At 39.1% G+C, this 18,411-nt stretch overlaps 1 protein-coding gene across 2 annotated transcripts in view; it reads left to right on the forward strand.

Moving 5' to 3' along the window:
- LOC120536321 (protein FAM163A-like) overlaps window positions 1-10,562 on the forward strand; it is a 117,180-nt gene extending 106,618 nt beyond the window's left edge. For both annotated transcript variants that reach the window (XM_039764645.1, XM_039764646.1), the window contains exons 2-3: window positions 356-470; window positions 9,345-10,562. In XM_039764645.1, the coding sequence (XP_039620579.1) occupies window positions 378-470; window positions 9,345-9,749 (498 nt within the window). In that variant the 5' untranslated portion in view covers window positions 356-377 and the 3' untranslated portion in view covers window positions 9,750-10,562. The remainder of the gene's footprint in view (window positions 1-355; window positions 471-9,344) is intronic.
- The last annotated feature ends 7,849 nt before the right edge of the window (window positions 10,563-18,411 follow it).

The raw sequence follows: 18,411 nt of genomic DNA on the forward strand, positions 1-18,411 counted from the left end.
CCAAAGACAAATGGAATAAGTGACCACGTAGCATAGTAGACAGTAAGACTTTAAGGAAATTCAAAACAGGACTTGATGTTATTTTCAGGGATTTAAGTGGAGAGGACTGGTGAGCTTTGATGGGCTGAATGGCCTGTTCTCGGCTACATTGTTCTAATTGGTCAAGGCTGCCAGTTTGACCCTTGTCCCTTATCCGTTCTGTGATCTGTCTGTGCTCCAAATGGAAGAAAAAATTAAATAAGTAATTGTAAAGTGCCTCTGTACGGTATTTACTTCAGACAAGGATTTATTTTTAAAATAAACGCTTATCATTTACATTGCAAGTGATATTGGAATTTTTGCTTGTGTTTTGCAGGGTTTGATGGAGATCAGGTCGGATGACAGCTGGAACTGTTGTTATCACCGGTGGAATACTAGCAACGGTGATTTTATTGTGCATCATAGCTGTGCTCTGTTACTGTAGGCTCCAGGTAATATCAGACCTTCATGTTTTACCTTTGGGGGGGACCGAAATCTCAGAATAATAGGAACTGTGCTGCTGAGTTAGGATCAATCCCTCGGGACCGTAAACTCAGTCAGAGGACTAGAAAAATGGATGGATATGTATGAGGAGTGATTGAATGTTTTGAGCATGACCTACTAAGAGAAGCACCAATAATACCTAACTGTTTCTTATTATGATCTCCATGAACGCCAATCCATTTGTGATAAATTGCTGATAACGTTTTTCTGTGCCTCTCAAATAAAATGTTTGCCTTGCGTGTGAGTCAACATAATATTTTTATCTTTGTCACCGTATGTCAATTGGAAGTCAGATTGGGGAACATGGGACACGGGGTGTGTGGAACCTCTTAAAGTCCTTTTTCTGTTTCTGGCACAAACCGCAAAGCAAATCTACATATTGCAGTGGATTCACAAAGTATTCTGATCCTCTCACATTATGCAAACTGTAGACTTTAATTTGCATACATTTGCCATTTTTGCTCATCAATCTACACTAAACAAGCCATAAAGACAAAGTGAAATATTTTTAGAACAGTTTAAAAATGTATTAAAATTTAAAAGTAAAATCTGCCATTCATATAAATATTCAGACCCTTACATTTAGCACTTTGTGGAAATCTCTTTGTCAGTAATTTCAGCTTCAAGTCTTCTTGGGGTAAGTCTTGACAAGCTTTGCACACCTGGATTTGGACACTTCACCCCATTCCTACTGGCAGGTCCTCTCGGGCTCTATTAGATCTGGTGGGAAGCCTCTTTAAGCTACCATCTTCAGGTCTCTCCTCACGTGTTCTATGGGGTTTAAATCTGGACTTTGACTGAGGAGTTCAAGGACACTTAGAGACTTGACCTGCAGCCATTCTAACATTGTCGTTGGCTCATTGTCATGCCGAAAAGTGAACCGATGCCCGAGTCTAAGGTGGCGTGTACTTTGAAGCAGGCTTTATTTGAGGACTTCTCTGTATTTGTATGCATTCATCAATTCTGACCAGTCTCCCTGTCCCTACCACCGAGAAGCACTCCCATAGAATGACGCTGCCATGTAGGGATGGTATTAGGCAGATGATGAGCAAGGCCTGGCCTTCACCAGTTCTGCCCAAAGAGTTCAGCTTTTGTCACATCAGACCAGAGAATCTTTCCCCTCAAGTACTCAGTGTCCTTTAATTGCCATCTCATGCCTTTTCCTTAGGAGTGCCTCACGTCTAGCCACTCCACAGTAAACATTTGATCAACGGAGTGCTGCTGAGATGGTTGTCCTTCTGGTAGGTTGTCCCCAATCAGCAGAGGACTTCTGAAACTCTGTAAAAGTGACACTTGGGTTCTTGGTCACCTCCCTGACCAAGGTTCTTCTTACCTGGTTACTAGATTTGGCTTGATGGCCAACTCTGGGAAGAGTCCTGCAGGTTCTAAACGTGTTCCATTTTACAATTTGTGAGGTCACTGTGCTCTTGGAAGCACTCAACGCTTTAGAAACGGTTTCATCCCTTTGCCTTGATCTATTCCTCCCCACAATTTGTGAAAACTGGCTATGTCCTAAGACAGGGGTCCTCAATCACGGTCCTGGAGAGCCGCAGTGGCTGCAGGTTTTTGCTCCAACCCAGTTGCTTAATAAAAAGCACTTATTGCTAAAGTAACACTTCTGCTTCACTTTAGTGAAGGACTGAGAGTTACTCGTCCATTTTAGCCTTCAAATCATTTGCATGATATAAATGGAAAGAAAATCTAGGATATGAGAATGACCTGACATAGCAGAGTTAATTTAATTTCATAGCTTGTTAGTGCTTTATTGGCAAGAATTGCTTTCTAAGTAAGCAACCAGGTCAGAACAAAACCTGCAGCCACTGCGGCTCTCCAGGACTGGGATTGAGGACCCCTGTCCTAAGATGATGATACTACTACTACTACAACAACAACAACAACAACTACTACTACTGATAATAATAATAATAATAATAATAATAATAATAATAATAATAATATTTACATTTATACAATACGTTTCTCACTACTCAAAGTGCTTCAGTGAGTAGGGAGCCACTTCAACCACCACTAATGTGTAGCATCCACGTGGATGATGCGATCATAGCCATTATTGTGCCAGTATGTTCACCACACATAAGCAATTAGGTCTTGCAGTTGTAAGAGATAGTTAGCCAATTAGAGACAGGGGATGATTAGGGGGCCAGAATGACTATTCCATGGATGTCAGTTTAGCCAGGTCACTGGGATTCAGCCTACTCATTACAAAGAATGCTCAGGAATCTTCTATGACCACAGAGAGTCAGGACTTTGGTTTTACATCTCATCTGAAGTGTCCCCGTTCCTACACGGGGGCATTGAGATCCACATTCAGACCACAGAGTAAGTGCCCCCTGCCAACCTCACCAAGTAACCCAAGCTTTTCCTAGATGGTCTCCAATCCAAGTACTGGCCGGGCCTGAACAGGCTTAGCTTCAGGTGGATGACCTCTTCTGAAGCGCAGGTGGTGTGTTTGCTAGAATAGAATAAAATTGACCAGGCGATTAGGAGTTAACCCAAAGGAAAGTCAAAAAAATCAGTGCCAAGGTCAAAATCAGGATAAGCAACAACCCAAAATGAAAATCAGAAGTTAGAAAATAACAAGAGCAGTGGTCCTAATATAACTCATAATTCTTTCCCTAAAAAGTAATTATTATCAACAATTTCTCTTCTATTTGTTTTTTATATCCTGAAACTTGATGTAAGCTTAAGCCTCTTCTATCGGCAGGTCCTGAGGTGACTTCCCAACATATGACTGGCAAATGAAAACACCATGGTGATGCCTAAGAAAATTTCAAAATGAATCAGATCAAAATAAATATTTCACTCCATGAAATGTGTACAATTGTACAGAGATAGTATTAATCTTCACAAAATCATGACACCACGCTTCCATTGTTTCAGTTGTTTGATTTCTGAATTGGTCTCTGCTGAGAATTTCACTCTCAGCAATGGCCTCTCTCTGTTACACATTTCTCAACTGTAGGAGTCAAATTATACAACAGTTGTCTGAGCCCAAAGAACCCTGAGACTTACTCCCAGCACTGTTAGGGAGGACAAGAAGTATTGAAGGGGAGCGGCCTCTTGAGAAGAGACCATGGAATCTGCTATCACTCACACCTTCACTGTTCATTTCTCCAAAGCTAATCACCGTATCATCTACTGTCACTCACAGCTTCAATCCGTGTCTCCATAATGGATTGCCAGAGCATCTGCTATCACTGACTCTACCCCTCTTCATTTCTCAATAACTGACCTTCTTAGCATCTGCTATCACTCACATCTTCACTCTTCATTTCTCCTAAGTAAACCTCACATCATCTGCTATTACTTTCGCCTCTACTCTTCATTCCTTCTAACTTATCCCCATAGCATCTGTTATCACTCACACCTTTCTTCTTTATTTTTCCTTAACTCTTGGCCAAAGCATATCCCATCACTCGCACCTTCACTCTTCATTTCTCCTAACTAATCCCCATTGCATCTGTTATCACTAACACCTTTCCTCTCTGATTCTCCATAACTCTTTGCCATACCGTCTGCTATCACTCACATCTTCACCTTGTGTTTCTCCATAACTATTTCCTATATCATTTCTCCATAACTCATTACCATAGCATCTCCTATCACTCGTTCCTTCATTCAATTTTGTTTCTACATAACTGTTTGCCATACCTAGTGCTATCACTCATGACTTCACTCTTCATTCCTCCTAACTAAACCCCACATCATCTCCTATCACTCACGTCTTTCCTCTTCATTTCTCCATAACTCTTTGCCTGCTATCACTCAAATCTTCACCTTTTGTTTCTCCATAACTATTTCCTATATCATTTTCTATCACTCACACCTATTTACTTCATTTCCCCATAACTCATTACTATAACATCTCCTATCACTCGTTCCTTCATTCAATTTTGTTTCTACATAACTGTTTGCCATACCTTGTGCTATCACTCATGACTTCACTCTTCATTCCTCCTAACTAAACCCCACATCATCTCCTATCACTCACACCTTTCTTCTTCATTTCTCCATAACTCTTTGCCATACCGTCTGCTATCACTCAAATCTTCACCTTTTGTTTCTCCATAACTATTTCCTGTATCATTTGCTATCACTCACACCTTCTGCCAGGGAGGGCAGAAAAAACAACAAAAACTCCAGACGGCTGGAGAAAAAACCAAAATCTGCAGGGGTACCAGGCCACGAGACCACCAGCCCCCTCTAGGCAATCTACCTGACATCAGTGATCTCAATCAGTCCTTATGGTATTCAGGCTTCGCATGGAAGAACTTAGTGATGACAGTCATGTGGACCTCTGGCATTCAATCATCAATGTAGGGACATCACGGTGCTTTGATCGGGTGGTGGTAGTGCAGAAAACTGGAAAAATAACAGCAGAGTAGGGGTTAGTATGGATTTCTGAGCCACCAAGAATGATAATGATAATTAAATGCATATATCAGGGTTAAACTAAAATGAAGCTATGAGACAGCCATGTTAAAATAACGTTTTTTTAGCAGTTTTTTTAAAGTGCTCAACTGTATAAGCCAGGCGAATTTCTTGCATTTCCCCTTCTAAGATTTGCCCCGGGTACAAACTCTAACTCTATACTGTCAGCCTCTTCAGCATTCAGTCTGGCTTGCCACCTTCCTTCTTGCCAAATGGCAAGCATTCACACCTTGGTGGAGACGTCGCCGGCTTTGCAGGCAGTTGGCTGTTTTCAGAAAGAGAGCATCTGACCCATTTAAATAGAGCCGAGGGCCTTGCTAAATTTGGAGACAGAGTCCAGGAGCGTGCGACAGACTAGCTGGTCACCTTGATGATTACAGTACCTTGAAGCACAGGTCTTTATTAAAAGGATCTCATTTATTTTCACATGTATGGAACAGAGGTGAGTTCACATAAATTAAGAAAATATAAAATATGATTTTGGAGAAAAATAACTGAAAAAACGTAATGCTTTTCTAAATAAACAAGCATCCATTCCATAAATCTACTGAATACATTTGGTTCAATTTAAGGCTGGTGGAGAGTTCCAGCCTATCTTGGCAGCATCAGATATTAAGCAGGAACCAACCCAGGCGAGACAGTGGCCTCCATCACAAGTCACACTCTCACACACCCACATCCACTCAGAATCAACAACCACCCTAACCAGCTTGGACACGGAAGAAGACTGAAGTACCAGCAGACACAGGTCAAGACTTCAGCTTATGTGCTCAGTCAAGTTTGCTGTCAAACAACACCAGACATTCAAATTATCCAAATGTACTTGTCTTTGGGATATGGAAGGAAATCGCAATACTCAGGGAAAATCCACATAGACACAGAGAGAGCTTACACAAAAAGTGACTAAGCCACGATTCAGACCTAATCACCCAGAGCCATATGAACCCCTGTGCGTTCGAGTATGCAAACCTGATTCTTAATATAAATACCAAATCCTCACTCAGATTACTCAGAAGAACAGTTGTAATAGCTCACCATGCTTTCCTACTGAAGAGAGTGGTAACTTTATCCTTCCATACCTTGTAGCCTAATTGTGAATAAGCTGCAGAAGGCTTGCCATTGCAGCATTTATTCTTTAAATGATATACGGCATCATACTGGCTGTGTCCGAACAATGCTGACCAAAAACCTTGAAGTTGACAACACACCTGACAGGCCTCTTTAATGACTTTATAATAGCTTGGTTTGTGTAGAGAGCAATGGGAACTTTTAGCAAAATGTAATGAAGTAAAACATATGCTTCTGGGCTGAAAATGTAGTGGGGTAAAAGTAAAGGTGGCCCAAAATGATGTTTACTCAAGAAAAGTGCAAATAGCTGAAAGGTTTACACAAGTAAAGTAAGAAAGTAAAATAAGAAAGTAAGTGCACTTCACTGTTTTACACCCCTGTCAGTCATACAGGTGTTACCTAATCAGTGCTTGTAAACTCTGTCAAATCAGGACAACCCGATAGATAGATAGATAGATAGATAGATAGATAGATAGATAGATAGATAGATAGATAGATAGATAGATAATGAAAGGCACTATATAACATAGATAGATAGATAGATAGATAGATAGATAGATAGATAGATAGATAGATAGATAGATAGATAGATAGATAAAGTAGTAAAGCACAATTTCCTGCTGCCAATAGTTATTTTCAAGTTAAGAAAAAAAACTCTGGAGTTATGAATTATGGGATACACATTTTTTAATTCTTAAAAAAAAAACAATTGCACATTTTTTCCTTTTAAGCCAATAGACGGCGTTAGGGGGCTTCCCATGGCAGGCATGATTAACAGATTTTTTTTTCTTAGAAGCATTGGGTTATATTGGGGACTCTGTAGACTTCTACACTTTGCTCAGATCTCAGTATTTATGGTAGTTTGACTCTCATGAGGCCTCAAGAATGCTGACTACACAGTAGCAGTGTGCCAACAGGCTAGGGCAGCACAGGAGAACTGAAGAATGGAGAATGCTGTGACATTGCCATCTTACTCCAATCTGTTCTTGTCCAGTAGATTTATTGTGTCTCTGGCTATACTGCACAGCACGATCTGTGGGATTCATGCAGGAAAATATAAAGTTTGATTTTGTTTGGATTTGGTATACTCTCAGTTGAATTAATAAAAACCTTTGGAACAAAGCTGCCTGAACAGATGCTACTTAAAATAAAGATCAATAAATGGGATGATATGTTTGAATCAATACATGAATAAAGGAATTAACTAAGAGTGAAACTGTTACAGTTATATCTGTATGAGACTGTGAATTATAAAGCAGATTGTGAGATAGTCTCCATACCCCACCTAGTGGTAAAAATTATTTCCCTTGAGGTAACCAGATAGGCCTGCCAACTGTCAATCAATTTTTCAATTACCTTTCACACTTGTCTAGCATATAATGTTATCTATCCATTGTTCATGTAGTGCCTTTTCAATCTCATCATCTGTCTATTGTATGGTGCCTCTTATATCATTCTATCAAATGTTGCTTTTCACATTTATCTATCACGCAGTGTTATCTATCTAGCAATTTTATAGTGTTTTCCTTATTGATTGATTATATAGTGCCTTTCCTATCCATCTATTTTATAGTACCTCTCATATCCAATTATAAGAGACTGTTAACTTTCTAGCAATTACAGTATAATTTTATCTAACTATTGATCATATAGTGCCTTTCCAATCTCATTATCTGTCTATCATACAGCACCTTTCATATACATTCATCTTATAGTGCCTTTCACATCTATCTATCATATATTGTTGTCTATATCGAAGTTAAACAGTGCTTTCCATATCTATTTATCATATAGCATCTTTCACATTGCTTTATAAAAACTATTGTTCTCCCTAAAAATATATATCTCTTTATTTATTTAATGCCATTTCTATCAGTCTATCAGTAGTTCCTTTCACATATAATTATCATATAGTGTTATATTTCTGAAAAGGACTGAACACACTGCCTTTCTTACATCTCTGTCTATCACAGTGTCTTTCACATCTATCTATTATATAGTGTTTTAAATCTGGCAATCATTTAGCGCTTTCTATACGTATTTATTATATGGTGTCTTTCTCAGTTGTCATACAACAATATCTATCTAGCAATCATAGTGACTTTCCAATTTATTTATCTATTATATAGTGCCTTTCCTATCAATCTGTCATATAGTGCCTTTCATATCTATCTATCTATCTATCAAATAGTGCCTTTCATATCTATCTATCTATCTATCTATCTATCTATCACTATCCTGCCAACTATACTAATCTATCTATCTTTTTCTCTTTATCCGTGTTAGAAATAAGCCTTTGCAAAATCTTTTTCTTCATCATTTCCGCCCTCCCAGTCCTGATCAGAGTTGAGTTAGCGCCATCTACTGACTCAGTAGTCCTGTTTGGAGATCTCCGCACTGACGTGCAGAAAACAAGACGCCTGAAGGAGTGCGATTGAGGGGAGCAGCCTTCCTGATCTGAATTCAAGCACTAAATTGGAGCAGGATTTTCATGCTGGTCATGGATTGTCCGTAGTGAGTAACGTGTTTAAACACAGAGTTACTCATATGGTTACCTTGTACCTAAATATCTTTTGCCAGATGTCAATGGCTGATTTCATAGTCATGTCAGCTCTTGAGTAGACAGTAGATGTTGAGCTGGCTTACAGAGCAGAACTGGAGGGTGCAAATGAGTGCTGAAGTGTCACATTGTTTAGCATAAACTAATTAACTGAGCCTCTGTTCATGATGGGTACAACTCTCACCTCCAGAATGGCTTCTCTTCCATCTCAAAAGAGTTAGATAAAGTAAAGTACCCAATGGACCCTATTCTAGATGTCAGGAGTGGAAGTGGGTGGAGGATGCAGTGGCTAGAAAGGTGTTAGCGCCTGTCATGGAAGCAAATCTAGGACTTGTTGGTGAACACCAGTAGTATGGGAAGCTGCCAAGCTGAAAACAGAGGCCTTCTGTGCAACATCAGCAGGAGGTCCTCCGGGACCATCTGAGGGGGTACCACCATGCCTGATAGATGGAAGCTGCAGCAGTCTGTTTATGGTGGAGGAGTATGGTGACGTCATGGGGGAAGGACCTTTGGATTGCCTTGAGTAGGTGTTGGCAGACCAGTCAATGGCACAGCAAGTTTAAGCAGGATATCTTGGCCTTTTTTCAATATAATATTTATTCAGTGCTGGAATAAATGAACAGAAATGACAAAATGGAGGGAAGCTGAAGGACTAAATGTTATCTCAATGCCTCTCTTATTTAGTGAATGTCAATTGCTTTCCAAAAATTTCCTAATTGTATCCCTTTCTTCCTTTTTTTAGTATTATTGCTGTAAAAAGGAGGAGTCATATGATGAGGAAGAGGAGTCCGACAGTCCAATCCACCCACAGTTTGCCTGCAATGCATGCAGTAGTCAGCAAATGGATGGACCTGCCCTCAGTACCCTGGTGCTGCCCACAGGTGCCATCCAGCATGGAGGACTGGAGGAGGCAGGAGCAAGGGCAGGGGCATCAAACATGGGCCCATGGAACTATTGCCCTACCTGCTCCCCCTATAACTCTCCTTTTTACATACGGACAACAGATGAGATGCGCAATGGAGGAGAACGGATTACATATACGCCTACCCGATATGAAGATTCGGGTCTTACAGTCAAAATGTCCACTCTGCAGAGTGCCACGGTGAGCCACCCAGTCAGCACCAGGGCTATAAGTACAGAGGTTTGAGTAGAGACCACCAGGATTCGTTTTGTGTTTTTTTTTTCCCCTTTCCCTAATTGTAGGTGCCATATTGTTTTTTATGAGTTGCTTGAAAAGCGAATTAAACATGTTGAGCAAAAGGAAGACTTCAAGGGTGACCTTTGCACCCCCATTTACCTGAAAAATGCACACGGCTCTCCAAAAAGAGAGCGATGAGGGCTACCATTTTGAGGGTTCCTCCTATAATCTTGAATTTCTAGGACAATGAATGGCTTATGTATCTTAGGAATTAACTGACCATGACGAAGGAAAATTCAAAATGTAAACGGGAGAAAGTTTCGGATGTAAAGGAAAAAATGCATGCATTAGAATGGCCAAGTGATCGATGAAAGGTGTTCTTATTCTCTTTTAATAGACTAAAAGATGCGAACACACCTCTAGAACTGCAGTGTCTGCAAAGAAAAAAGGGTTTATCTCCCTCCGCATGAGGCACTCTGGCTGACTTCTGTGACGAGGAGACTGACATTCAGCCATTAGTTTTACTTTATGCTTGCGTCTTTGAAAATTGAATTTTTTGGTGCCATGGTGTCCACTTCCAGCTATGGTGGGGGTTACATTGTAATTACGTAACATACAGAGCAAAAAATAAATCAATAAATAGATGATAAAAGAAAGGTTTAATTACTTACAGTCTGTTATTTCAGTAGTTATTTTTATAATGATGATACAACCTTTTCAAAATGGAGGTCCGGAGAATGGAAGGACAAAATGCACAACATATTTCCTTTGAAAGTCTTGCAGAAATAATTATCTTATCCCATGGCAAATGTGTTCCTTTGTACTGCGCATAAAAAAGTACCATTACATTCCTTTCAATTCTGGACTGTTTTTGGTGTAATAAGCAGGATTGGTCATTTATCTAAAAGTGTAATTGTAATTAATTAGGTACAAATAATTTGACTTCTATCTGCATGAATGTATTTTGATCCTAATCCTAAAAGAGAATTGGTTACAAGCATCATTTTAGAATTCAGTTTTATAATTTCTCAAAATGAAGAATGACGAAGTCCTATAAACAAAAATCTTCTTCTTCTTTCTACTGCTCCCGTTAGGGGTTTCCACAGAAAAATCAAAATTCTAGGCACAAGAAATGATTTGAGAACTTAGAAAAGTAAAGCAACTGAAATTAATTAAACTAGCAAAGCCAAATGCCACAATCCAAAAATACCAAATCCAAAACAAGAAAGCCAAAATTATGAGGACACGAGAAGCCAAACTGTACAAAATTAGGGTTAGGGTTAAGCTTAGGGTTAGGGTTAGAGGCCAATAAACTCCTAAGCACTAAAGGGGGCTCATTTGAGAAACTAATGCCACTGCAAAGAGGAGGTAGCCACAGGTCGTTTAAACAGGTTCTGCAATTAACAGATTGGGGGGCTCGTTCTTCCGTTATCAATAAACACAATACAGAAGTAAAGTAACTAACCTAACAGAAGGAACTGAAAGGAAATAATTAAGAAATGTAACATAATTAACCAAATATCAGAGACAATTCAGAAAGAAAAAATAAATAAATTAAAGAAGAGTTTCAAGACTGAGACTACAGGTGAGATAAGGAGTACTCAGAATGACCAAAAACTCATATCCCCATATCATTAAAAATGTTGACCGTTTCAGTAGATATTTATAAAATGTATTTGTATATTATTTTAAAACTGCATTATATCATTTTAGCACATCAAACTTTATTAATTGTATACACAGGCATGTCTCCAACGTTCACTAATGCTCTACTACTCAAATGGATTCGATGGCAGGTATTCACCTTGAACCGATAGAACTGCAGCTTCTTTTTCACTCATTCACTCACTCGCCACAAGACGTGGCATTTTCCTATTCTCTTCCTAATTTCATAAACCTAGTTTTAAACAAACAAACCCACTTAATTGGATGAAAGGATGTTGTGGGCGGAGCCAGCATCAACTCACCAAACCAATCAGGCTGAACCAGACATCAGTCTGCGTAATAAGGAGCAGTTCACATGCATGTCCGTACACAAAGACTTTATTTATAAGACACTAATACACAGATGGGAAACCACATTTCTCATTTCCTTTTGCAAACACAGAGTTGTGATAAGATGTGTTTTATGTTTAAATGTCTGATAATTACTCTAAACCGGCGGTTCTCAACAAGTAACAAAAAGGGGGGTGCGAAGATGTGAAAAAAAGAAAACAAGTATCGAAAATATGAAAAATGCATCTATTGAAATCACAACAAATTAACGTTAAAATACATTCTGATACTAGAAAAATAAAAGATAAATGTCAATAAAAGTTAAGTAGGTATAATAAAACTTGTAGCGGTGTATCGGCAGAAAAAAACATAGGAATACATTTTATTAGGGTTTCAAAAAAACGTTAGGGTGGCATGACTAAAACTGTTATGAAAACTCGGGTCACAAATACTCAAAGGTTGAGAAACGCTGCTCTAAACACAGGATGTCAGTCAGTCAGTCATTATCCAACCTGCTATATCCAAACACAGGGTCACAGGGGTCTGCTGGAGCCAATCCCAGCCAGCACGGGGCGGAAAGCACAAACAAATCCCCGGGAAGGGCACACACACACCCACCAGAGACAATTTAGGATCGCCAATGCACCCAACCTGCATGTCTTTGGACTGTGGGAGGAAACTCACGCAGACACGGGGAGAACATGCAAACTCCATGCAGGGAGGACCAGGGAAGTGAACCCAGGCCTCCTTTCTGCAAAGCAGCAGCGCTACCCACTAAACCACCCAACACAGGATGTGTTTCCACTAATTTTTGGCTTACCTGTAAAACTTTTTTTTTTCAAAATCCATACCATAAGAAGAATTTCCCCAGGTACACTGGATCAACCAGTTTATTGTCCATTCCTGTTGTGCGAGGCGGAGTAACATAGAGACTGTTCAACATAAGTGAAACAGAGAAAACTTTTAATGAAAGAACCTGGAAAAAGGAGACATAGAAAAAAAAATTCTAAGTTTGTAGTAAGCAGACTAAACCAAACTTCTGTCAAACCTCAATTTTCTTGACTCAAAAATTAGAAAATGGGATTGGTAGAAAAGACACAGTCAGAAAAGAGGCAGAGGTCAATACCAAGAACGCTAAACCAAAAATCAAAGCCTAAAGTCAGAAATGTATTTTTGTTAGAAAAAAACAGAAAGTCAGTCAGAGAAAATATCTGCAAAAAAATTTAAATTGAAGTCTAAATAATCAACAGACCTCAGCGTTGACATTTGCAGTGCATCATCTATTGGAATGTATTTCCTAATGCATGTAGTAATGAAATGCGTTAACTACTTGGAACGACAATGCAATGCATTTTATTATGGAATGACAGAGTCATAGCAACTAGATAGACACACAGACACTTATCTTTTTATTAAGGTGGATAAATCTAATAAAGCAGTAGTACTTAGACATTTTAAAATGACAAAAACATCATAGTGTTATGTAAAATTAACTATTCTGCCATTCATAAAGCAGGGTAATTTGAACTGTAGATGTAAAACTGAGCCAAAAGTCGCTGTAGAGGTCTCTTAATGGAATCTCTAACCAGAAATCAAAAATGAAAAGAAAACAAAGGATCGAATACCAGAAATCTCAAAAGCAAGGTTTTGTTTTGAAACATCCGCAATGTCGGATGGTTAGAACATGAGTGGTGCTGACCTTTTAAAGGGTCATGGTGATGATGCCACAAGCTGGGCATTCCTGATGAACTCTGCTAACTATATATATATATATATATATATATATATATATATATATATATATATATATAGTATATATATATATATATATTTATATATATATATATATACACACAAACAAATAGGAAATATATCAATATATATGCAATATATTTAATAGTATAGTAATTGAATACAAATGTCAGGAGACCACAAACAGGAACAAGAAAGCTGACTCCAGAACACAGGATGTGTGAGGCTGCTGCTGTAACTCCTGCACCGCCGTGCTGATGGAAATTTATTGCATACTTACAGTACAATAATGGTTATTAAAGGTGAAGCTACAGTACAATTAAATGTATTTCACGTACGCCTACTAGATTAAATGATGGCTAGTTATTTGTAACTGTCACTGGGATGGGTGACTCCAGTTTGTTTATGGTTCATTGCCTAATTATATGGCTCATCTTGCTTGGTTCACTGCTATTCTTTGTAGATTTATTTCTAACTCATACATTATACACGGTCTTCATTTACTAATTTGTTCAAATTTGTTGTATGTATATTATTTGCTTGTTGTGAAAAGGTTTTGCACTTTGTTGCCTCACAGCTCCAGTACACAGGATCTGAATCCTTGGCTTGGTCACTTGTCCTTGTGCTGTTGGCCAGTACTCCTTGTGTCTACGCAGGGTTTCTTCACATCCTCCAGTTTGCTTCTCATTCCCAAAGATATGGTGGTTGACTTGTGTGACAGAGTGTGTATGTGTGTGCTTGAATCAGCTCCCTGGATGTCTTTTCGTTCCATGATGTCTGAATTTTACTTTTGTTTCAGTTTCAAATACCCACAATATCATATCTTCATTGTCCCAAAATGGTTAAAGAAAGATTAACACAAATCAGAAAGGTCAAAACTTACAGTATAATGGACTGGCAGATACTGTATGTCATAAAATGATAAATGGCCCCATAGTTCATCTGCACAGTACAGCTCTTACTGAAGTATAACATTGGTCATGTTCGTCTTCTCTTCAGACAAGTAGATTTAGGAGAGACCACTTGACATCTGAAAAGAAATTAGGAAAACTCTGTCTTGGAGATGAACCGTGGCAGGAGGAGACCAGTTATACAATCGGTGGTGGGCACATGCATCTAAGCTGCTTTGTTTAATGGACTTTCTTGATTTTACACGTCTTCATTGAAACAATCGTAAGGAGCTCCATATCAACATTGCAGATTAACGCAAAATGTGTCAACATCAAAGTATCGATGAGACTGGCCAGTGCTAAACATAAAGAAAACGTAACTCTGCCACACATGCACACGATGAGAGAATAACACTTCCATAACACCCTTTCTTAGTACTATTTTTAGTAAATACACTGTTTTGTGACATTCAAGAATTTTTGGTTGACTTATCTTCATCTAACAAGATCCATCTCTCTGCCCATTTTCAAACTCGCTCAGTCTTGGTTTTGACAGGGAGTAAAGTCTATTCTGGCAATATTTTCTAGATGTTTCTCAATATAGTTAGTTCAGATTTAACAAACAGTAAATGTTTTGTTGGGTTGTACTCTGGTTCGTTTTACTGCTTCACAACAATGGGGTTCTGATCCAGTTCCCAACCTTATCTGTTTGGTGTTTGAATAATCTCACCAAGTATGTGTGGCTGTTACTCTGATATCCACTCCTACAGTATCTGAAGAATGTCCATGTCCAGAGTGAGTATGTGGGGAACTTCTTTGCACCGGGTGTTACTCAAAAATGCTGTGTACGAAAGGAGATGTGAATAAAGGGAACATTTAGATGTTATATATATATCCATCCATCCATTTTGTAAACCCACTCTACTGTATTTACGAGGGACGTTCAAAAAGTTTCCTCACTTTCGTATTTTCGTTGGAAAAGATGAAGGCGGGAGGAGTAGTAATTGGCCATTAAAAAGTTGATATGACGCTGGGAAAATTGGTTTGCAAAGGAAGGGGACTATGTAGAAAAGTGATGCCATTTGTTTTTGAAATTCTTAATAAATGAAATTTTTAAAAACTAGCAGAAACCTTTTGAATGTCCTAAATATATAGTGAACACTAGAGGGCACTGTTGCTCCTCAAACCCAATAGACAGACACTGAGGACACAAGTTAAAAGCACCAACAGAGCGTTTATTTTGGTCAGGCCCTTCACAATGCTATCCCTAGAACCGCAGCCCCAAGTAAACATGCAATACAGCCCACAATTATTCTTTCTTTCTCTCTAATAATTTTCTCTTCTCCTCCATACCTCCCAGCAAGCATTGTCCACCTTCCCCCCGACTCTGGCTCACTTCTGTGAAGTCAGTCCAGTTCTTTTATATTGGCCAACCCGGAAGTACTTCTGGGCTTCCACTCACGTGGCCTGCCAGCACTTCCAGGTTGGGCGAAAACCTCCTGTATATTCGCAGCATCCCCTGGCAGCACCCATGGCACCCAACAGGGCTGAGATACAGACCTTCAAGTCCCAGGGAGCCCTGCTGTAATAACAGGGCCGATGCCCTCTTGCATCTTGGGGGAGGCAGGGCCCTAAAAAGCTGTCTTCCCCCAAATTTCTGTATCCAGGGCGTCCTGGCTGGGTTGATCTGCTGGCCGTCTCTTACTATATATATATATATATATATATACATTTATATAAACATATATATACACTGTATACATATATATATATATATACAAGCAGGCTAAAGACGGATCAGCTGCTGCCCTGCTGCATGATCTGCATGTTGCGCTGCGCGACGATCATTTAAAAGCCTGTACAGCAGCTGTACTTTTGTCTCACTTCTTTGTCTCCCGTGATGTTAAAGTGTCTCCGAGAAATTGTTTGTAAGTACGGCGAGATGTGCAAGAAATCTCGCAGGACTTCAAAGTGTCTCTCTGAGATGATTACGTCTTGACCCAAAATTTTTTATATAATAGATATATATATATATATATATATATATACTAGGGCAAGCCCAACCCCCAGTTGTGGCCAGAATATTAGTAAAATCTGTAAATGTACAAAAGAAAAATCACAAAATTCTATAAATATGTAAAAGAAAAATGAATTATTATTTAATGGAGTAGAAATCATGACATGAGAATAAAATATTTGCTCTCTTACCAATTGGAGTATTCCCATTAAACTGAGGTCCACTATGCTCAATGCATGACTTTCTTAATATTTTAGTTTATAATTTAAAAATGGAATAATAATCTGAAAATCTAACATTATCACATTAAAGTTTGATAAATTCTGGAAAAAATGATACCAAATATTTATATGTAGGTTTTAAAACAATTTGAAGCATGACAAAAAAGTGTACTCTCTCTCTCTCTCTCTCTCTATATATATATATATATATAAAATTCTAAGCCTAAAAGTGCAATGCCACTGTTTTCATGTCACTTTTTTGTGTGTACACTACTGTGGCTGTTCGTTTGTCTGTCCAGGATTTTAAATCACCTGTAGCTCGCAAATCGTTTGAATTATTGACCTGAAATTTGGTACATTTAAACTACCTGAGGTCTTTTGTCTGCTTTCAAGGTGATGATTGACCTCCAAGGTTATTCCTCTTTTAATGTTTGTTTTATTTTATTGTAGAATCAACTCTCAGTAGCAGGCAGCAGGGTGACCATGCGGCGCATACGTACGGGTGTTGTTCTCATTTCCTACTACCACCACTTCATATCTTAAATCATTCTTGAGGCAGATTGAAGAATTAAGTGCCAGCTTAAGTGAAAAAATAAGAAAAACATACTAAGTAATTGCAACACAAACACTGACTTAATCAGTTTTAACGCGAAAAGATGCAGACGAAAGAAGAGAAGAAGCAGCCGCTAGGGTGGAGAAAAGAAGAGCTGCTCAGGAAGAAGCAAGCGTATCAACCTCTGAGCAAATGAATGCTAAACGTACAGAGAAAGAGTAGGAAAACTGGGAATGCTCAAGTGTAGTGTATTCACTGTACATTATTGTGCAGTGCGCCATTACTGGTGTATATACAGTATAATATGCAGTCAGGTTTTCTGTATTCTTTGCCTCTGTATTCACAGAAGGTAGACAGATTGATGTCACTTATGTCACTCAGCCCTCAGACAATGACTTACAGACCAAATAAAACCACACAAACAAGCCAGGTAGTGGACAGAGAACATAAACCCAAATAAAAATGACAATCATCTAACATACTGATAATCGTAATCCAGATGAACGATTTTTCTGCAGCTATAAAAGCAATATAGTAAGAGAAACACAAAACAGTCCCAATCCTCTCCACTTCTTACACTTTCCTTTTTAAATCCAGCGCCTCATCTTTTTTCTCCCAGCAGCCCCAGAGTGACCAGCCAAAGCTGCCCAGTGGTGCAGTGACCCCAAGGCTGCTGGGAATTGAAGTCCTTTTCATGTAGCACTGCTACAGAAGGTATTAAAACATTTAAGGAAGAATGAGTCACTCTCAGGCGCTCAGTGAATTCAAGCGTGGTACTTGTGATAGGATGCCACTTGTGCAATAAGTCCATTCGTGAAATTTCCTTGCTACTAAATATTCCACAGTCAACTGTCAGTGGTATTATAACAAAGTGGAAGGAATTGAGAACAACAGCCACAAAGCGGTAGGCCACATCAAATCACAGAGCGGGGACAACGCATGCTGAGGTGTGCAGAAGTCGCCAGCTTTCTGCAGAGTCAATAACTACAGACCTCCAAACACTCAAGAACAGTGCAGCGTAGAGAGCTTCATGGAATGAATGGGTCTCCATGGCCGAGCAGCTGCATCCACACTTTACATCACAGATGTAGTGGTGTAAAGCCCACCATCACTGGTCTCTAGAGCAGTGCAGACGTGTCCTCTGGAGTGACGAATTGTGTGGCAACTGGTGTGGTGTTTACTGCAGTTGGACCTAGAGTCAGTTAGCAACACGATAACACAATCCCGTTACTCTGACAACAGC

Source organism: Polypterus senegalus, chromosome 10 (genome assembly GCF_016835505.1).
Source record: "Polypterus senegalus isolate Bchr_013 chromosome 10, ASM1683550v1, whole genome shotgun sequence".
In the NCBI taxonomy this organism is placed as follows: domain Eukaryota; kingdom Metazoa; phylum Chordata; class Cladistia; order Polypteriformes; family Polypteridae; genus Polypterus; species Polypterus senegalus.